Source organism: Zootermopsis nevadensis, unplaced genomic scaffold (genome assembly GCF_977971745.1).
Source record: "Zootermopsis nevadensis isolate Lab colony 2312 unplaced genomic scaffold, Znev_1.0 Znev_ptg000002l, whole genome shotgun sequence".
NCBI lineage: Eukaryota > Metazoa > Arthropoda > Insecta > Blattodea > Termopsidae > Zootermopsis > Zootermopsis nevadensis.
Window position 1 is genome coordinate 6,449,248 of NW_028259134.1, and position 23,290 is coordinate 6,472,537.

General features: G+C 35.5%; 1 protein-coding gene across 7 annotated transcripts in view; it reads right to left on the reverse strand.

Moving 5' to 3' along the window:
- The window catches only part of LOC110830504 (dual specificity calcium/calmodulin-dependent 3',5'-cyclic nucleotide phosphodiesterase 1), a 686,314-nt gene that overhangs the window by 9,564 nt on the left and 653,460 nt on the right, over window positions 1-23,290 (reverse strand). For all 7 annotated transcript variants that reach the window (XM_087348470.1, XM_087348484.1, XM_087348486.1 and 4 more), the window contains 4 exons: window positions 20,167-20,328; window positions 15,268-15,470; window positions 13,995-14,141; window positions 6,759-6,863 (listed from right to left, as the gene is read on the reverse strand). In XM_087348470.1, coding sequence (XP_087204596.1) covers window positions 6,759-6,863; window positions 13,995-14,141; window positions 15,268-15,470; window positions 20,167-20,328 — 617 coding nt within the window. The remainder of the gene's footprint in view (window positions 1-6,758; window positions 6,864-13,994; window positions 14,142-15,267; window positions 15,471-20,166; window positions 20,329-23,290) is intronic.

Consider the following 23,290-nt stretch of genomic DNA (forward strand, 5'->3'; position numbering starts at 1 on the left):
GGAGCAAACATCAACTCTGACCACTATCTGGTAGGAGCAAAGCTGAGAGCAAGAATTTCTAATGCAAAAAATTCTATAGTAGCATTCAAGCAAAGTTTGATACAAAAGCACTTTTGATGAAAATATGATAAAATATTATGTTGATAAGATACAAGCATCAGCAGTAGAAGATGATACTACAATTGACAAGTGCAGGACTACATGTAGAGATGTAATAACGAAAGCGACAGAAGAAGTGGTTGGCACAAAACAGATGGAAGTAAGAAAACATTGGTTTGATGATGAATGTGCACATGCAACAACAGTGAAGAACAAAGCCTAATTATGCTACAAAGACATCGAACAAGAGCTTCAGGGGAAGAATACAAAACTAAACGATTAGAAGAAAAGGAATTCAGAAAGCAGGCTTATGAAAAATGTGTTTAGAATGGCTAGAAGATCTTACAGACTGAAAAGGAACAACAAAATTGTACGAAACAGTCAAATTAACAAGAAAAGATTATGAACCAAGGACAATAATTTGTAAAGACAAAGATGGAACTCTGATAAATGATAACACCGAAGTTCTCAGTAGATGGGCACAGGAATTTCATATATTACTAAACAGAGAGGATACAGAGCAATGCCCCTGTAAACCAAATATTCAGTAGCCTCAGTCACAGTCAATAATAAATCCTGACCAGCCACCCCCTGCTGTTGAAGAAACAGTTGCTTTAATTAAGAAACTTAGAAATAACATGTCTCTGGGGTCTGACAGTCTACCAGCAGAGTTACACAAAAGTTGGGGAGGTACGGAATTCTGAAGTTTCACCAGAAGAGTGAAATAAAGGTATTACAGTCCCCATACCTAAGAAAGGAAGCCAACTACATGGGTATAAAATCTCTACTATACTCTAAGAGAGATTGAAACCGTTCGTTGAAAATATACTCGGCCACTATCAGAAAGGCTTTTGAGCAGACAAGTCTACAAATGATCAAATATTCTCCCTGCGACAAATCCTTGAAAGAGCATTAGAACATAGCGTAGACACAAACCACATATTTGTGAATTTTAAAGTGACATATGATAGTATACTCAGAAATAAACTACCTGATGATATGCTACACCTAGGAATACCTTAAAAACTAATCAGACTAAATAATGAAAATGAAAACAGTTCAGAGTAGCGTCAAAATTCAAAACAATATGTCAGAGCAGTTTGAAATAAATAAAAGCTGAAGGCATGGGAATGCACTTGCATGGAAAGTCATGAGGGATGCTGGTATCCTAAACAATGGTACCATATATAATACATCCACACAAAAACTGGTATATACCGATGACATTAACTTCAATGGCCGCTGCATGCGTGGCAAATTTAAGTCTTCATCAAATCAGAGAGATCTGCCAAAGAATTTGGTCTCCAACTAAATGACCCCAAAACATAATGTGTGGTGTAACAAATGTAACAAGCGAAGCACGCTGAAATATAACAAGTCAGAACCTTATTATCGGAGAATATTATTTTGAAGTGGTCAAGGAAATTTTATATCTACGGTCAAAACTTAACTTTATTAACAATATGGATGATGAAATATATATAACAGAATTCTCCTTGCCAATAGAGCATATTATGGCCTACATAACTTGTTTATATCAAGATCTGTATCTAGAAATATAGTGTATTCTTCACAAAACATTAATACTCCCAATAGCATTATTAGAATCTGAAACCTGGCGCCTTAACAAAAAGGCCTTAAACACATTTGAAAGAAGGATATTAAGGAAGAGCTATGGCCCATTCAAAAGAATGGTATTTGGAGGAAGAGACATAGCCATGAGCTGTACAACTTACATAATGACGCTGAATATTTTTTTAAAAAAAGCTAAATGAATGATGAACAGCCCACAAATAAACCGATGTTAGGAAAACATGCTGGTACTAGAATATGTAGAATATCCAAGTTCCCATGGATTGATGGGCTTAGAAAATATCTCCACATCAGTATCAGAAACTGGAAAAACATCGCCCTCAACCTTTTCGATGGAGGCGTTGTCTTAAGCAGGCCAAGACCCACTGTGGGTTTTTACCCCCATGGTGATCAGATAGCAGTGGTTTGCCTCGAAAATTACTAGTCAGCCTTATCATCTAAGTTTTCCAGAACTGCAAACCTGTTTGATATTTTAACCTGACACTGTTCTTTACCTTCTACCTCATTCATGAGATTGAATCTCTTCATACCAAACTATTGTGTTCCTTGTTTACTAACTGCCAGTTTCTCCCTAACTTTTGCAACCATCAGACAGTGATTGATATCATAGTCCGCTCCCATGAAACATCGGACATCAAGTTCACATGAATGTCTTTTCCTCTCTTTAAAAATGTGGTCAATCTGACTGTGCATCTTTCCATCAGGAGATGTCAAAGTGAATTTATGAATGCTACGATGTGGCTTTTGTTTCAAGATGTTTTTTATTGTGTTTTTTGTTCTAAATGCTATTTTTATGTTATTTGTTTTAAATGTTTTTGTTATATATTTGGTTTCTTTACCTATATATGTGAATGTGGCCCATTTGTTTTGTTTATTTTCGTTTTCGTCTTCATTTATGTTGTTTACATTGTTACACAACAAATCAATACGAAAAACCAGGCATATATAGGTTAAAATGCAATGATTGCCCGTTAACCTATATAGGCCAAACCGGACGTACCTTTAGTCAAAGATATAAAGAGCATATTACAGCAATTAAACACAATAAAGACTATTCAGCATATGCAAAGCATATATTAAACACGGGACATGCATACAACAAAATAGAACAAACATTGGACATTATAAAAATAATACAAAACAAGCGACATAGAGACACCATAGAAAAATATCATATACAAAGAACACAAACAAAATCTTGCATTAAACGACAGTAACATCTACACAAACAATCCGATCTTTAATATTCTACAGTCCATCGACCCAACCCCCTGAACAACTTTCACTTAATATATATAGCCACACACGATACACACAGCTTAGTTGCAGTCTACCGTTCCGTAATATCGGACATGCACATCACACACAACCCGGTATGTTATAATACTTTAAATATTTTGTGATTACTTTTCTTTTGCTTGTATTACGATATATTGCGTAATAATTCTTTAAAATTATTCCATTTCCTATATCATTATCCAGAATCACGATATGAAAATTAAAATTGATTTTGCAGATTTAAGGCATCCAGGCGCAGCCTTCAAATTTAATGGAAGAAGCCTGGAGGTTAAACAAATAAAATCTAACGGGTAGAACAAATCAGTATACGCAGGGCAGCAAGTGCAACAGATTTTAATTTTAATTGATAGACCTGACGATGATGGGATGAACATCGAAACATGTCGTCATTTTAAAATGTAACAATATCAAATGAAGAAATGTTATAATTTTATGTGATTTTAACAATCTACAAGCTTGTGTAAAGACGGTGAATAAAATTATTGTATAGATTTTTGAATGTGGCAAAGTTTACTACTCTAATGCCATAATCATTACTTATTTCGTGTAAACCCTCATTCCAAACTGTTGGTTTGAATATGTCATCTCTACCTACTTCAACATTGAAATCTCCTAACAAAATTTCATGTGGTACCTTGCGAACTGATTGAATTTTTGTTCTAGTTCCTCATAACAATTGTCCTTTGTATCATCAGTTTCATCCTCCATTGGGGGCATGCACATTCAGAATAGTAACATTGCACGAACAGCCTCTTAGTATTATATATGACATCCTGTCACTAACAAACTCTACCCTCTTAACTGCTAATATGATTCTCTTATGTACAAATATCCTGCCCCATTTCATGATTATCATTCTTCTTTCCATAGAAAAATGTATAATCGCCAGCTGGTACAGATGGTCCCATCTGACCTCCAGTTCTCCCACTAAATCTAACTTATACCTTGCCAATTCTCTTGCAACTGTTCCCAGAGAATCTGCCCTATACAGACTCCTTATATTCCATGTGCCAAATCTCACAAACATTTTCCTTCGCTTAGGTCATTCCAAATAATCCGTCCCAGTCCGAGGCCATGTGTAATATTTCGTAACAATTTATTATTTTCATGGTATGGAGTTGTTAGCCCCACACCAAACCCCCAAGCTGTGGAGCTAATTCTTGTTGGCTGTCCGCAACTGCTTATTCAGTATATTCGCAGCTAGCTTCCATATCTGGAGGTTGTCTCCTTCATCCACAACCTGCGGATGCACTGTGACATTGTGACATGAGACCCACAGTACGTGGCTACCTCTTATCATCTGCCTACAAAATGTTATCCAACATTCTTCTGGCGAGGTTGACTCGATATGATGTTGAAATTATTCTGGATCATCAGTGTTCATTCCTTAAGAATACATCAAAAACTCATCAAATGTTCTACATTCACCAGATATTAGAGCAAAATGGGTTTACAATGGGACAGTATATCAAATATTTCGAGACTTCAAGTCAGCCGATGACTGTGTTAAAAGAGAAGCTCTTTACAATATTTTTCTTGAATTTGGAGTGTCTAAGAAGCTTGTTCAGCTAATTAAAACGTATTCAAGTGAAACCTCTAGCAAAATTCATGTAGGTAAACATTTATCTGATACAGTTCCTATTAAGAATGGTCTGAAACAGGAAGATACTCCATTGCCACTGCTTTTCAATTTTGCCTTAGAATATGCTATCAGGAGAGTCCAAGAGGTTCAGGACAGTTTGGAATTGAATGGGACACATCAGCTTTAGTCTATGCTGATGATATTAATCTGTTGGGTGATAACATAAATACAATATAAACGAATACAGAAACATTCTTAAGGGCTAATACTGATGTTGGTATAGAAATAAATGCAGAAAAGACATAGTAAATGATAATGTCTTGGCATCATAATTCAGGACAGAACCAGAATATAAGGATAGCTAATGAATAGTTAGAAAATGTGACAAAATTCAAATACTTGGGAGAGACACTAACAAGTTGAAATGACATTCATGACAAAATCAAGAGTAAATTAGATTCAGGGAATGCTTGATATCATTCAGTCCAAAATATTTTGTCCTGCCATCTCATATCAAAAAAATAATGTTAAAATAAAAAATGTAATTTTGCCAGTTATGCTCTATGGGTACGAAACTTGGTCTCTCACTTTATGGAGGAACATACGAGGGTGTTTCAAAAAGTAACAGCAAATTAAATATTCTGAGATATATAATTTAATTAGAGATACAAATGATATGTCATTTTTCTACATAATCACCCTCCTTTTCAATACACTTCTCACACCATTGCACCAACTTCTTTATTCCATCAGAAAAAAATGTTTTTGGTTGTGCCTTCAGCCTCGTCATCATTCCCAAATATTCCTTCAGGGGTTCAAACACATAATAATCAGAGGGTTTAAGGTCAGGGCTCTATGGGGGATGCTGTAATATCTGAAATCTCAATCTCTGAATGGTGTCAAGAGTTGCAGCAGCCGTGTGAGGGCGTGTGTTATCATGAAGGAGAAGAACGCCTTTAGACAAAAGTCCTCTGTGACAGCTCCGTATTGCTGGCTTCAGCTCCTCCTCCAAAAGTGTGCTGTATTGGACACTATTCACTGTTTCACCCTTTTTCTGATACTGTTTCATGAATAATGGCATCGGCGAGACCCACCTTCTCATCAGTGACGGCCGTGCTCGGACAACCGGAGCGTTGGTCATCACGGATTGATGTTCGCCCATTTTTAAATGCATCTACCCACTCGTACACTCTTCTCTCGCCAATGCAGCATTCTTCTATGAATTTCACGAGGTTTCACACCCTCCGACCACAAAAATCTGATGATTGCTCGCTGCTCCTCTACGATGCAAACAGGTAAGGGCACCGCCATTTCATACTTGCATCCCTTCCAATTAAGTACGCCACGCCATTTATTGGGCAGTGTCAAAACCTTCTCTAAGAATGTATCTTCCCTGTGCAGGAGTTTGAAATGCCTGGGGTATTAGTTTTGTGAAATATTGTCAATTTGCTGTTACTTTTTGAAAGGCCCTCGTAGATTGAGGGTTTTTGAGAACAGTGTTTTGATAAAGAAATTAGGACTAGAAAGAGAGAGGAAATTGCATTGGCAGCATATACTCCTAATCTTATACTGTTAGGGTGATCAAATCAAGGTAGTGAGGTGGGTGGGACATGTGACACACATGGGTGAGGGAGGGGTGTTTACAAGGTACTGGTTGGAAGGCCTGAAGGAAGGATACCGCTGGGAAGATCTGGGCATATGTGGGAAGATAATGTTAAGATGGACTTCAGGGAGACAGGAATCGAAGTAGCAAAATGCATGCAGATACTTCAGGATAGAGTCCAGTGGTCGGTTTTTGTGAATACGGTGATGAACCTTCGGGTTTAATAAAAAAGGTGGATATTATTTGACAAGCCAAGAAACAATCGACTTTTCAAACAATATCCTTCACCATAGAGGGAGAGAGAGAGTGACAAATGTATCCATATGCCTACATAACTGCTATGATTGTGAATGTAGAGTTCCATGCATTTTTCCTTCTACTTAGCATACCATTCAGCTTCAAACTCGATCGACTTTCCCACAGGGAGAGACTTAGTCTAATCTGACATGACATTTTCCAAACATCGGTTATTTTGTCCCTGATGGTGAATACAAAAATTATCTTATGTTCTGTATAGCATACGACATGAAACCATTACTTAGAAAACAATGCAGTAAATTTCTTTTAAATATTCCAACTTACCCCGTGCTGCTTGCTCCTTCCAGCTTTTCTTGTTTTCACCCAAACAAGTAGTCCATGGCTTTTTGATTTTGAATTTCAGACTACGCTGGGGGCTTGATGCAGCTCCTGTTCAATGAGAAAGTAATAGTCAACTTAACACACTGAAGACTACCTCACATTACTATAATGACTATGACATGTTGCTGCCACACGTGTGAAGTGGGGGGAATCGTGCCACCTAAAGGGAAAATTCAATTTTCTTGCTTCATAAACATTATTTACAAAAACTAAATGCTGAATCTTAGAGAGGAATTCGTCAAGAAGACAACACATGGAGAATTTTGTATAAATTTCTGCTCAACATGTGATTTTTTGACAAAATTTTTCAAAAGCACATTTGATGGAATTCCCCCGATGTATGGGGTAATTTTTCCATGTACCTGGGGTTATACCAACCTGTACAAATCCCATGAAGATAAAGAATGATGCTTTCAGTTAACAGATATATTTATTTATTCATAGTATTTTGTATGGTACTTCTAAGTATTTTCATGTACAAGTACAAAATATTACTACAAAATACACGTAAGTAGGAACTTGCATTTAGTTAAAATATGTATAGAGAAAAAGAAAAATGTGACAAATCTAATCACATGGGAATTCAAAGTATGTTTCCCACATAAAATCAACTACAGAATCTGCTTCACAGATCACAAGCCAGGGCTGAAAGAAGACTTTATGTCATCACACTGCCTGGTACTGGTGCAAAGTCACACCATAATGTGCCATTGCCCCAAACATGGTTAGAATAACACATTATTTATTCCAGCCTGAGCCCAGTATGTTACAAGACTGCAGATTCAGAAGAATATACATGCATATTTGTACTTTCAACTATTATCGTTTGTTTTTAAAAATATGAACAATAAGTTACACTTTCCATACAATATGTTAACTTTAAAACTTAGAAGAAATACGCTTACAATGAGATTTTTCTTCACCACAAAAAAAATATGACAACCGGAACTGCCAAAACAGCTCGAGACTGCTTGTATACCATCACCTGAGATGACAGTCTGAACAAAGCACACTCAATTCAAATCGTCTGAATGATAATTTGGGTGGCAGCATTACCTTAGGTGGTGTAATTCCCCCCACTTCCCCAACTCATGGTAAGAACAATGTGTCCCAATGTGCGACATGTTTTCACAATTTTTTGGTGTTCTTAGCTCTATCATAAGCAAAGAACACCTTATAGGCGTGTTTTGTGGGTCTGGTCTGGTCTATCAGTTATGTCTTTCTGCAGATGTGCTGCCATCCATTGCTCATTGTATGGACTACATATTCTGTCATATGATAACTTGAGAAAAGCTAATTGAATTTCCATGAAATTTGGTGCGAAGATTATAGTATTAGGGGCTATTCCAAACTTGCTGTTCTTATTTTCTTGAAATTAGTAATACGTAGCAAGGTGATGGATGTTCAAATTCATGGGGTGGGAAAATGATCCTCTGCCATTTCACCATTATCCATGATACTCTGAGAAACTGATATCGTAAGTGGTGATAATGTCATTAATCATTATGGTTTTATCACCTATATAGTAACTCATGCATGGCTGAATGGACTATCATAAAATTTTGTATGTGTATTATACCACTGGAGGTTTCTCCAAACTAGTACATGATAATTTTATACAATCTATAGCACCAATATGTCTTAAAGTGTGGTTAGGGACAAGAGTTAGGATGGGCATCATAGTGTCCAGTTATATTTTTATCTTGTAACAAAATCTGAATCCATATTTACCTAATTTCTTTATAACATCTTATTAGGAAGGAAGAATTATATTTTAGAATATTTAAGGATAACTGGACTAAGGAGAGCCACATGTGCATGTGAAAGTAACCTCTGGAAGGAGATGCACAAGCCCTGAGCAAGAATGCACTTACATATGAAACAATTTTCATGAATTCATATAACATATCAGTAATGACAATTTGCAGATAAATGTTGTTCAAAACCATGTTTAACAGCAACGTACCTGACTGAACTCAAATAGCTGCAATATGATATTTCTGAATAATAATTACTAATTATTCATGTGATTACTCAAACAAAGATGGATCAGCCAGGTACTAGAAGACATTAAGAAGAGAGGAAAAAGCTGACAATAAATTAAAACTGAAAACTGTGCTAGAAGGAGAAGAAGAATTACAATCAAACATACAACTTTTGAGTTTAGTATTAGCTTTATATGTTTAGTAGTTTTATACACTGAATCTCCAAAGGAATGATAACGTTATAAAAGGCAAAATTTTCTATGGTGCCCATGTTCCCTAATGACTAATAAATTTCCTATCAGCACTTAAGCACTGCACATTTTGCAGCTGTCTTTCTACGTACCATGATCCAGAGACATGGTATATTAAAAGAATTCATTTTTGGAAATAAAAATACAGGTCTCTTCTCTGTTGAAGATTTTGATGTCACCACATTGAGCACCTTTCTAAAAACATGAAAGGTTGCCAAATGGTCTATGAAGATGGTTCTTATTCCATATGATAGTGTAGTTTATAGACGAACTAATCTGAAACAGTTCTAGGTTATTTATGATGAATTTCATCAATGAAAATATATATTTAGAGAAAGGTATAAAACTTCTGATTTTAAATAGATTTCTAAATGAATTTATTGGTTTTGCACCAGTCATTATTATATAGATTTTATTTAGTAAAGTAAATATGTTTTACTGTTAAATGAATTACTGCAAGAAATTGATCCATACTTCATTGTAGAGTGAAACTTGTCAAAGTAGATTCAGTTCTGTGTGTCTATATTGCCAATATAAAATACTGATCTAACTGCATAACATTCCCCACTTAATGTTGGAATTATGTGATCAATATGATTCTTTCAGTTTAGGTGGTTGTATAGACCAAGAAAATGTGAATTTTATAGATGTTATATTTTCCATAATATCATATACTTAATGCACACTGTGGTGAATTATTTGTTACAAATTATATTATTTTTGCTTTACCAAAACTTAGGTCTAGCTTGTTAGCAGTAAACCAATACTTAATGCACAGAAATTATCAAAAATTTGATTAGCAATTATGACCCTAGTGCCATCAGCAAATATTATTGGTTCGAAAAGATTTATATTGTTGAAGTAACATCGTTTATGTAAGTCACAAAAAGTAAAGGCCCTACAAATGATCCTGGGGAACACCGAGTGTCACTGTTCCCCAACTGGAGAAAAGATTCAGAGCGCACTAGATGGTTAGAATGCAAGTGTGAAGAAAAGTGTTTTCCTTAGCATTTTGGCTCCCAAGCAATTTTTCTGTGCATAATTTAATATTTTAATCCACCATAGACAATTACCCTACAATGGTAAAATTCAGAAATATTTCTGTATGCAAGTGTTAGGAATATGTTATTTCACTCCATAGAAATTGACATATCAATGCCTGTCACAGTACTGAAATCAATCCTCAAGTGATCTACTGGTGACCCTCATTGGAGCCATTGTGTTGAAAGCTACAGCATAATAATAAAAGTGCTGAATATTCCACGCCCCTTGCTCTATTTTATTTAACTGCAATGCTGCACAATATCACGCAGCATAAATAAATAAGCGCAAAAAATGAAATACTACAAGACGTGGATAGAAAGTATTAAAAAATAATTTGCCATTAACTGCAATAATGCAACAACATTTATGATTTTTTCAAGTATTACTAGAGTACTATTGTGGAAAAACACTTATAGTATCAGTACAACATAATGTCACCCCTGCAACTTGCATGACTGTATACAGTGTTGTTTTCATTACAAACCACCGCTCTGTACTTAATTAATGACAGCACAATCTATTACATATTCTAAGATTGTGTACAGTTGATAATACTGCTGGAACTTATTCAAATTCAAGTAAAAAATTTGTTGCACAAAGCAAATAAATAGTTCTACAAGATATGTGTAAGAAAACAGGGTATAAACAATAGGAAATACACATTATTCACATTAGTAAGTGGTAGAAAGATGATGTGCATTGTGGTTGCATTTACTACCGTGCAACATACTGTTTTGACATATAAAATTTGCTGTGCTTAAAGTTAACATTTTATATGAAGATGAAAGTGAAGTTTTTGAACAATAACATTTTTTTGAAAGCTGTCCTAATTTATGTACAATTGACAGTACTATTTCAAAACTTAACTGATAACATGACTGCCAACCTCAGTCATCCAATGAAGTTCACACTTGACAAGAAATTGGGAAGTAGTATACAGTATATAGGGAAGAAGTATGACTTCAAGCATGTTATACATATATATAAAGTACCTAATGACATGGAAAACAGGCCTTTCTGAGAAGCTGTCACTCAGCTAGTTAGAAGTTAATCACCTTTTAAGGAACCAGAAGGTTCATTACAATACACACAAAAGCCTGCCACTGGACCATATCCTGATTCAGATTAATGTAATCCACACCCTAATTATTTCACTTATCTTTAATATTAATATCCTCCCAATGTTCCAAAATGGCATATTTTCATCTGATTAAAATGTTGTATAAATTTAGCATCACCTAATAATATTTGGTGAAGAGTAGAAATTATAATCTCCCTGTTACTTCCTCCCATTTTTAAGTCAAAATATTTTCCACAGAACCCTATTCTCAAATCCTATACCCTCAATATATATTTTTCACTTGGGGTGCAACATATTAAATTTCATATCCCTACAGAACAAAGGTAATATTATACGACATATAGTTTATCAGTTTCAGCAGTTTTCTTTTCCTATTTAATTTCCAAGACATTTTGCAGTTTTGTAGTGGAATTTCAGGTGAATTTTTCACTGACACACACATTCATTAATAAGTTTGATACTGCAAACTCAACATAAAAACATAATATAAATGCAAATCCTTATATTATTCAATCTGAAGATATTACAAAACTTATAATAAGAAATATTGACTACCAACTACTGTGTAACTAGTTCCTTTACATTACATTAACTTCACATTTAATGAACTTTCAATGAAAATTTCATTTTAATGCATGTAAAAAGTCAATTTTTATTTATTTCTAAAGCCTGATAAAACTTTACTGGACTAAAACATATTTCCTGCTCTGCTCAGGATCCATTTAACTTTTCATCCTTGCACTGTCTTAAACACAATAGTTTTATTTATTTTCATGATGTTATTTTTGGTGGAACAATCCTAATTTGAAACAGCATACTCGGGACAGGATAGGGTAGGGCAGAATGAGGTACCAAGAGAAGAGGATAAAATGACAAGTGCCTGTATTGTGGCAATGGCTATTCACAGTCTAGTGAAGGGTGGATCCTGTATTCATCTTGCTTGAAATTGGTCCATAACTCATGTGCAGGTGTTACAGTCACAATGATGAAGAGGTGCACATGTGTGCCGTCTGTGTTAGGCCTAATTAGATTTAACATGTGTAAAGTTTCGACATCTTACATTGTATAATAAATAATTATTATATCCTACGTCATAATTATTAGATAATCTGTCTTTTCTTACAACTTTTCAAACATATATCAACCATACCCCTTCTTGCCCTGGGCATGGTGCAAAATGGGGTAAGTTACATTCTTGTAAAAAAATTAATATTTAAAAAAAATGTAACTCTTAGAACTAAACTAATGACTCATTATAAATTTCAAATAGACACTAAATCCACACAAGGTTCCTTCCTGTGTTTATCTTTATTATTGTCCCTTCCACATGCCTCCAAAGATTAAGTTCCCCATTCTGCCCTGGTCTCCCCTATGTATTACCTCATTTCACTTTATATCTAATTGCCATATTTACTCTTTATAACACACCTTTTTTTTGATTGGAAAATTAAAAAAATTAAGTATTTGTTCATAACAAGCTTCCAAATAAATAATATAGGCATTGAAAACTAATAAGAAAGATTACTTAGTATGAGATATCTGAAAATTAGGCAGGCAGAGTTAGCATTCGTTACTACAGGTGGTATTCTGTAATGAAACTGACATGGATGCACTCATATTTGAAATCAGTCAGATGATGGCATGATTATTGACAACTTTTCTTTTAGAGCAATAGAAAACAAAATATTTGTAATTAGGAATTGTTGCCATGTCTTCGTTTTTTGGAAAAACTCTTCCAAGAGAAAAAATTCTGCCAGGAATTACTGTAAGAGTTCAAGAAAGAAACTGAGGAGCTCATCCTCCACTGGTTTAACAGTGTGGAAAAGTCACATGGGTGCTTTGTTATGCATGCATACCATGTTGGTATTAGACAGCTTTTGTGGACATATAAAAGAAAAGGTAAGAGCAAAATTATATCAGGATTCTGATCTTGTTGTTTTCCCCAGTGGAATGAGCAAGCTTTTGTATCCTGTGGATGTTGTCATTAATCAGCCATTAAAGGTCAATTTCTGGTGGCTTTGCAATCAGTGGATGATAGTCACAAAGCATGAATTCAGGCCTAGCACTATCAAGAATGGCATGCAATTGCTGACTGCATATGAATGGATTCTTGAAGTATGGTGATCAGTTTCCATAAAAACTGTGAAGATAGGTTTTAGACTTGCTGGAATTTCCAGTGAAATGGATGGGAGTAAGATTTAATTATCAATGATGCTGACAATAAAAGTGGGAGTAATGATAATGGTGATGACAGCAGTATAGGAACTGACAGTGAATAACATAAACATATTAGTGAATTGTTGATTGATAATGCAATTTAAATCAAACTGGAAAAACTCATATTAATGACAAATAAATATTAGCTTTGAAATTGTACCTGATAATAATATTCTACTGTGTGAACATTAAAGAAACCCACTTCTTTCTTTCCTTTAAACATGTTTCTTGTATAACAAGCACCCTAATTATGATAACAAATAATTTTATAAACTTCATGTTACAGATAAGTAAATATTGTATTGTCTTTAACTCAACAGGACATACATTTTCATTTGACACATTTTTGTTATTAAATTACTTTCAAAGAATAAATTCCTTTCATGCTATGTTATGTTATTGTACTTACAAGCTCATGTAGGTTAGAAGTATTTTCCTAGAAGATGGAGGACATGCATCTCTTCTTGATGTGAAAAATTAAAGAAACACTATTCATAGCCGACTGTAGGAATCCATAGCAGGAGAAACTATTTATTCTAAATAAAACAAAGTTCTTTAACATCCCATATTTCATTACCACCAAACAACACTGCAAACTTACCATTCTTTGCTCTGCTGAGTTCTGAATCTTCAGATATAGACTGCTGTGCACCATCATTTGGTTTACATGAATGAATTGGTCCAAGAATAGCTTCCAACATATCACTGCACACAGCCATACTAGGTTCCACAATGAATTCAATAAAACCTAGAATGTGACAAAATACATCAGTACTTTGCTTTAATAATGTTAATGATGCAAGGTAGATACTTTAACACTAAATCACAAAATAGCGAATTTTTTTACTGGTCTGATTGAATTAACTTTAGTCATCTACACTTTCATACCAGCATTGTTTAAACACCATATTAAACTGGTAGATACCCTGTACTGAAAAATTTTAAGAGGAAGAGGAGAAGTCATTTTCTAATAAAAGCAATGGAACAGTCATGGTAAACAGAGAAAATATTCCAAAAGAAACATTTTATAAATAGCTTATAAAACAAAAACTTTGCAAGCAAATAATCTTCTTTTGCTGTCAAATTGTGTGACATGTGAAGTGGTAGAATATATGCTTTACAGATTTATAGAGAAAGTGGCAGAAAGTCTTGTTAGCAATGTAAGGACTGAAATCAAAGAGCAGCTATAGAAACGTTTAGGCAGAGGACTTATGGGAAGAGATAATTATAATTGCGCAGGGGTAACAGATTTTGATTCTGCCATCCACCACACACAAACAGCCTTCTATTCATCAGACACCTTTCTCAAAGCTACTGCCGAGTTGTCTCCATAATGCAGTTGCCGCTCAAACTGACGCTCGTGCACGGTCATGTGCGCTTGATAGAACAAGCTTCATACGTTTGACAGTTCCACTGTTATGTGGCAAAAACCGCAGTGTTATGGCTCTGTTTATTTTCTCAATAAAATATTTAAAATATGTGCACACTTTCTCAAACAGCCTGCATAATTTCAGTCATGAAAGTCAGTCAATTTCTGGGATATAAATTGGACACCTACTGAAAAGAAAGCAAGAGTACAGGCCACTAAGATGTAATGTTCACAAAACTTTACAATATGATCATCATGACATAGTGGTTAGCACTACTACTTCGTGTTCAGGTGGTACCAGATTCAATTTTAGACTGGACTGAGCTTTCTGTGGTCTTTTGAAATCCCTCCAGGAAATATGGGCAGCGTACCTAACAACACCCTTAATCATTATTCACAGTTATTATATTCAATGCTACATTACAGCTATGAGTCTTTGCTAACTAAGAAATAAACTAATTGTTTTGATAGGTAGGTATAAAAAGACTGCTACTGAAAAACACACCTATTTGTGACTCTGCTACAAGTGTGTTCTTACGATCACACAGAGGACTGAAAGGTAGTCCCAACTCTCGCTCTTTGTCTCCTTGCCTGAAGAACTCCTCCAGCAGTAGCATAGTCCAACGGTGATGTAAATCCCACCGTTTGGCTGGATGTGAGATATCACAGCAATGGAGCACCAATGACAGTGCCTTTGATTTGTCAACACTGAACAAACAGAACGTTAATTTCATTAATACCATGTGATTAACATTAAAACTTATTGTACAGGAACAGGCGGCCAGCCAGTCTTCATATACAGTGACTTAGTGGTGTGCTAGTGTGACACATATTCACTTGGATCATCTGTAAGCTGTGACATGAAGACAATAAAGGCCAATATTTAGCATGGGCACCAAACTCTGCACAGTGTTACCAAATTTTTTCCAGTTTAGCACAGCATAATGTGAAAGGGAAGTTTGAAAAGCAATGTCTTCATATCTTATATCTTATAGGAATATAAGGGTTCATTGTCATGAACAGTAGCAGGCTTCATCACTCATCTTGTCTGTCATATGCAGAGTAAAGTCATGCTCCTATTGTACCAAGCCACCTACTAATATTGTTCCATCCATATGTATGAATGTAACAATTTTAGAATGGTTGAGAAGATTTTCATAAAAGTTTATATTTTAGGAGTTGCTCTAAAATCTGTCACTTCATTCTGATTTTGGTTGAGTTTGACAAAAATTTTGAAACTTTACATGAAAAATTACAAGCAGTTTTGTGTGTGGAAGAGACTGGATGGGAAATCTCCACTCACAATGTTCCCACATTGGGAATTTTTCTGCCATTCACAAAGGTCATCATACTTCAAAATGCATCAGAATTTTTATGTAAATGTGTAAATTTCCTAACTTAATGAATATCACAAAGTCCTTCCTGTTGGCACATAGATGCCAAAATAATTTTTTCTATTTGTTTCCAGGAATCATGCTAAGACTGAGGAATTATAGAATGTTACCACAATGTAATAATAGGTTCTACCAAATTTACTACAGTTAATATAGTTTTGTTTTAAAACTCTTAAAGTGCTTGTCCAATTCCTCCTTGCATTCAGTGTATGTGATAAAAGAGAGGCATGCTCGCTGTGCAACTCAAATACATCAAACAATTTTATGCCAGCATTTGCAGCTCTCACATGAATACAGTAAAACCCCTCTAGTTGGACACCCCTATATCCTGGACACCCCTCTATATTGGACACTTTTAATTGGAACCGGCGGACATCCTATAATTTTACATATCCACAATATCCTATATCTTGGACACCCCTTTATCCTGGAACTTGGTCACCCCTTTTGTTGTAAGTTGGACAGGTGCATGCATGCACTTAGCTTCAATACTTTTATGGAAAATGTTTACAGTTAGTATTTTGTTGTTTTGAATTTATGACTTATGAATGCCTTCTACCTGCGGATTACCTTATGGTTGAAGGTGTGATACATTGAGCACATCATTGGAATGCAGCGAAAGTGTATAGTTATTCTTTTGTTGAACCCTTTACTGGAGTTTTAACTATATCAGTACTGTGCTTGCAACTGAGATAAACAGTGTTAACAGAAATTGGAATGGTATGCTTTCGCTCATAACCAACAAGGAATGGTTGAAACTTTATTCGGATTGTGACGAAAATTCGAAAGGGGATGGCAAATTCCAAGATAAAAGCAAAACAGCAGTGTCTTGTCATGGACTTTTTTACAAGAAATAAGTGACATGATATGTTGAGCTACTGCCGTAAGTACAATTACAAAAAATACATTCTGAACATTTGTGCAACCATGAGAGTGGGTTTCAAAAGATTATTATTATTGTCATTAAAAATTATTCTTAATTTAAGCAAGCCTACAGTAGTTAGATTATGTAAGTAAATAGGTTACATTGTCTGTAAACGTAAAGTATTGGTGTCCTTCACTTTTAGCTTATCAATGCAAGTTTAATTTAGTGAAAACAAAATTTGTAAAAAATCTAATTTACCCTTTTGATTTTTCTTATCAATAATTTCCTTTTTGGGAAGGGTTCCATAATACTTTACAATTACCACATTGTAATTACACCACAATTTGAAAGGATAATTTTTCCCTTTCCCTCTATCCTGGACACCTCTGGAAGTTGGACACATTATCATGGAACCGCAAGTGTCCAAGTTAGAGAGGTTTTACTGTATAATTCTTGAATTATACATGCCATTCTCCAAGGGCCAGTGACTTATCTATAGGAACACTGATAATACAAATTATTTGTTCAGCTGTTGAATAATTGGACAAATTTTGAGTAGTTTGACAGGCCCTTAGTGTGAAACTGTCAATGAAGTGAAAGAATCTGATAATAATTCCAGCTTTTCTGGAGGCTGAGCTTCAAATAAAATAAAACTGAACAGCAGAAAGTTCTGTGTGGGTACCCATAAACTCTCCATATTGCAGTGTCACATCTTGTATCTTCTCATCTTGTAAAAGAAGTAACACCTTTTCAAGTTTGTTGTGATGCATATCTGTTAAGCTTCCTTGTACATATGACTGCAGCTTATGCATGATTCATTAGCTTAGTTCTGCACTAGCATACCACTACACTGTTAGCTTAGGAGTCCAGCCTACTGCACCATAATATGGGGGTTTAAATCCCATACTCCTGCATGATTAAAGGTAATATCTACTATCTACAAAATATCAAAACATTATTGAATTGTATCTATGACTGTGCCCCAAAGATATCATAAAACCTCTGTTACAGAGCACCAAATATTCTGACATCCTACCATAAAAATCTTTCACAGTTCATTGTCAATCATTATTTTTGTTAGTTTCTGGGAGCAATAATCAAATGTACTCATTATGATTAAAGCTCTACCACCTGAACTGTAACTCCGATTACTTACATCCAAAGTTTCATCTACTACTATTTGATCAATTTATTTTGGATTATTAATGACACTGTCAGTAGCTCAAACTCCATAGCGTTGAATAACAGGATGATTAATAAGTAATGAATTGAAATCAATATGGAAGAAAGCTGTTATGGCATGGCCTAAGTTAAGAAACCATCCCAGCATTTGACTGGAGGATTAATAAAAATGATAAGCATCAGTCAGGATAGGTGGTCTCTGGGCCAAGATTTGAACTAGGACTTCCAGAATATGAAGCAGGAGAGACAGCCACTTGACCGTGATGCTATGTAATAGTTTTTCCAGCTCTGAGAAACTAGTGTTGATGACCATGATGCCATAAATTTTTGCTACTCAGCTGATAAGCCACTGCCCAGAAAGGAGCTTATTTCCGCATAAACACGGAATGTAGTGCTTTCATAATCAAACTGTATGTTAACACATTCCTTAGTTGTTTGGCTATCGGTCATAGAAATGCTGTCCATAATTCAATACAAGATGTATATGGAACAATGCTCAGGAGGGAAATGAGATCATTGGAAGGTTACAGTTATTTTTATGTTTATATAAAATTGCATAACTAAATTTTACAGGGACTGATGAAGTAACAATAAGAATGAATATCAGGCATTAATAATACAGAAAAATATGTTAATTAAATAATATAAATAAATCAAAAAATTATTTAAATTTAAATGAGAAGCATCATGGAACAATGATATCCTTTCTCTCAATCTGAATTAGTGCCTGCAGAACGGTGGCAGCTCCTGAGTCTGAGCATTAGTAATGCTGCGCAAGGGGAAAAAACTAAGAATAGTTTTTTAACATATAACAATATAAATAAATGAAAAGCAAATTTACATCAAGAGAAAACCCATACGTGCTCGACGATATTTTAACTATTTGTAAGTCCGGAAGAGGGCAGCCATGATTGTTTACATCACCTTTTTCACTCAAAGAATTTAGCAAAAGTAATTCGCTGTAAATATGATACACTTCTTCTGCTCATTATCATTATCAGAACAAAAAATAGTCGGCACACAGAATTATTGAACACTCATTAACAATAACCACGAAACAGTTTGTGATACAGAAACCAGTCTAAAACACGTGGTAACGGGCAAGCGTGTTTACTATGAGCCGGCTGCAACAACTGCAGCCCCTAAACGAGCTGTACCAGTGAACTGCCCCTCACTCGACCTCACACTGCGCTCACTGCTTTTGACCGGCCAGCCGCGCTGAAATCCTTGCAGCCAGATGATAGCACCGTTCTGCTTTGCACTCCCCGCCCGCGGACTTACAATCAATTCACCGTTCTGCTTTGCACTCCTCGCCCGCGGACTTACAATCAATTCAGCCAATTAGTGGATAATGACAACGTAAGGGGCAATATTAAAATAATGATATAGAGGAAATAAAGTGTCACAAATTATATAAACACAAAAAATAAATTTTTAATTATTTGAAAAATTTTAGTGGGTGCTGCAGCTCTGCAGCTCTTATGGACGGGCTGCCACTGCTGCAGAATAACAGGATCTTCAAATGAACAGGTGATATTATAGTGTCTGACACTGCTGTGTATTTTCACAACAGTAACTGCAATTGCACACCCCATGAGCCACAATTACAGAAATTAAAATAATAGATACAGATTACACACTGTCACTGAATAAATGTGCTTCAACAAGTGTAAGGTATGGTCTTTCTATAAGATTAATTCATGCAAGAACAGTTGACAATTTGGCCACCAACTACAGAATATTCATTTTCAGAATAGTTACTCTAAACTGATGGAAGGTTAGTGGAAATAGTGGTCGACATCATACAGGACACACTTTCATGATTTAATAATGACCAGGAAATAATTAGCATTTCAATAGATAAAATGGAGGATGAAAACAATAAACAATTAATCAGGATAACAGACATCAAGAAGTAACTAGATAGCATCACACAACTTTGAATAAGACAAATGAGTGAAACCTGGGCTCTGCAAGTGTGAGCAGATTCTTCATGTTCTTAAGCTGCTGGAAATGGAAGCTCATGTCTGTGGCAAGAACCATGTCAATCACAAGAGTTCGAAACTCACGGAATTCTTCTCTGGACAGGTTCTGAAGAATGTTGCATTCATCATCCTTCATTACCCTACAAAAGAAAAACAATGACCTGAATCTAGAATTTCTATCTGACATAATCTTTCAAAATGTGTAGTCAGGCATACTCTGTAGCTTATATTTTGGGAGAAAAGGGACTTTCCCTTAGGCTATTCCATCTGTACCTGACATCACTATGCCAGGGCAGTGTCTAGACACTGAAAAAGTATCAGGGATTGCCCTGGCTTGACTACAACCCTGTGTAAAACTCATAACACGACTATAGAGTTACTCAACTAACTAGACAGGATAGACACTATAAGTATAATTATTCTGTTGATTCTAATGCATCACCTAAAGAATGTCTTAATCTTTCAGTGTTGGCATTTATACGTGGTCATCATCATCAATCGTGCTTTGGCCTGTTTTCAGTGTGCATTTGTAAGTAGTGAGTGACCAGCCCACTGACTCTGCACAATTTCTACTCAATCCTGATTTGACTGCCACAGCCATCTAGTAGTGAATCAGGAGAGACTTGGGTGAGAAATGGCCACTGAATTTTGCTTATGAAATATCTCATTCATGCTCGTAAGGTTATTTTACATGCCGTAAATCTACGACACAGGACCGCTGTCTTTACTTCCCCTCCGAAGGAAGTTGTGCTACAGATTTATATCACCCTTAAAAATCCACACTAACCACTAGTCCACCGACGGGTACATTGTACATTGTACAGACCTCAATTCTGACACATGATGCTGACCTCTATATTTTATGTAGGTAAGGTATGTAGGTTATAGGGTTTATATCTCCTCTGTTCACAGGATAGGGCATACTCTAAATGGATGCCATCACTTTAGGTTAATTAAAGCTATAAAGTATCAAAAGTTGGTTCTACTTCCATTTTCAGGAGTCTAGTGGGAGAACAAAAACCCTATTTTATTATGCCATATTCAACCTTGGCCCCTTGGTCTGAGGCCGAAGCTAGCTTGACGATAAGTGATTTCTGTTGGCAACAATTTGATAGGGTATTACTTAGATTATTAATAAGAATGTCCTATTTCATGGGTGTCTGCACATCTACCTAGCTAAGTAACTGGACTCATAGGAACTGTAATGTAAAGGTAGAGGTTAAATTGTCCTTGATTATTAATGAAGCACCACACCATACAGTTTTGTGGAGGAATGCAGATATAACCTCATATCTTAACCTCAGCACTAGATGGAGGTAAGTGGTCAGCTTCATGCTTCAGCCACCTTATGTGTGATGATTAAACACCAGTACCCATTGGATAAGCAGCTGGGTAGGTCCCAGAGACAGTTTCAATATCCACACTAGTTACTACGCTGCTATATATCAAATACATGGACAACAAACAGTATTTAAGCAAATACTGTTATTTTTCCTGTGCCTATACATCAGTATTATCACTTTGGGGTTGATATCCTAATTACAAGCAACATTTTTCATGCTGACCTTGGCTATGAACAGTGCAGACACTGGCATGTACTGTGATACGTAAGCAAGTGCACTAATATTGAGATAGTGTTATTGTAGCAAAATTTGAAGACAAGATGAAAAATTGTGTTATGGTTCTGTTTAAGAAGGTACTGTCCCAGAAGTAAGTAGCTGGCACCAGTCTTCTGAATACAGTAATATCTTGATTATCTCTGTGCTGATTATATGGTTTGCAGATTATCCTTGCACACACTTTTTTATATAAACATAATTGAACTTGGCTTTTGACCTCTTTCTTGCACTGTACTGTCTTCTCTGGTAGGGTGGGGAGAAAGATTGGTTTTTGGAAGATCTTCAGCTGATCTTGTCAAATACTTCTTTTCGTGTTTTGCCATCAGTATCAGTGGTGGGGGTGAAGAGGTTTTTTCAAATGGTCATAGTGGTGAAGAGAGAAAACTGCTTTTCTATCTGTTATTAAAACCAAAAAAGATAATGGATATATAGGGAGATTTTTGGTTCCAAATATATTTTGTTCCAGAAGTTCAGGTTTTCTTATTGGAGAGGATTACCATATAAAGCAATGTTGTTGCTAGAGAATACTCCCTCCTTATCCAAGAGAGTGTGTATTGACTTCTGATAATGGCACACTGTTGTGAAGCTATTGCTCCCAGTGTCACAGCTATTATAGAGCTTAAGGACCAAGTAGTGATTACATCCATGAAACAAAACTACCAGCCTGACCTTCTCAGAACTACTGCTAATGAAGAGGATGGCATAATAGCATTATGAGAAAAGTGATGGTGCTGGATGCTACATATAGCACACATCAAGTGTGGTCATGAATCAGGAAATGATGGCTTTATTTTGATGGAACTTTTTCCACATCTATAAAAGATGACTGCAATGTTTTTCTAATGATAAAATTAGCAGGTCTGAAATTCTTCATATGGTGTGTACTATGAGAAGTTTTGAAAACTCTGACTAAGATAAAACCGAAGAATAAAGTGGTGTGTGTGACCTGGCCTTCCAGCACATGACAGACATGGACATAGCAAATACTGCTGTGAAACTAAAGGGGAAGAAGAAGGTGGGAAGGATGAGAGTGAAGAAGGCCAAGCAGTGAGTGTGTCAGTCAGGCATAGCATTGTTCTAGCAGAAGATGACCAGATTTTAAAACTAAAAATGGGATACCTTTACCAATGATGTCTAATTTATAACAGATGATTTAACTGATATTATTTTAACTAAATTTATACTTTAATTAATTTTTTCACTAATATTTACAAAATGTTGTTTGAAATTAATTTCAATTTAATGTTGAAGGGGTATTTATTTTCTCTTTGGCAGATGTCTTGTACTTCGTACGAGAACGAATTTAATGAAGTAATTTGGTATTGTTTTAAATCAAAGTATAGAATTTCCTCAAAATGTGTTTTTGTTACTATGACTGCTTCGATGGTTTCAACAAGGAAACAGTTCTTTTCGTCAGTCCACAGAACATTTGTGATAGAAAATACTCTCTCTATAGCTGCAGTAGTACCAGTAATGGCAAAAG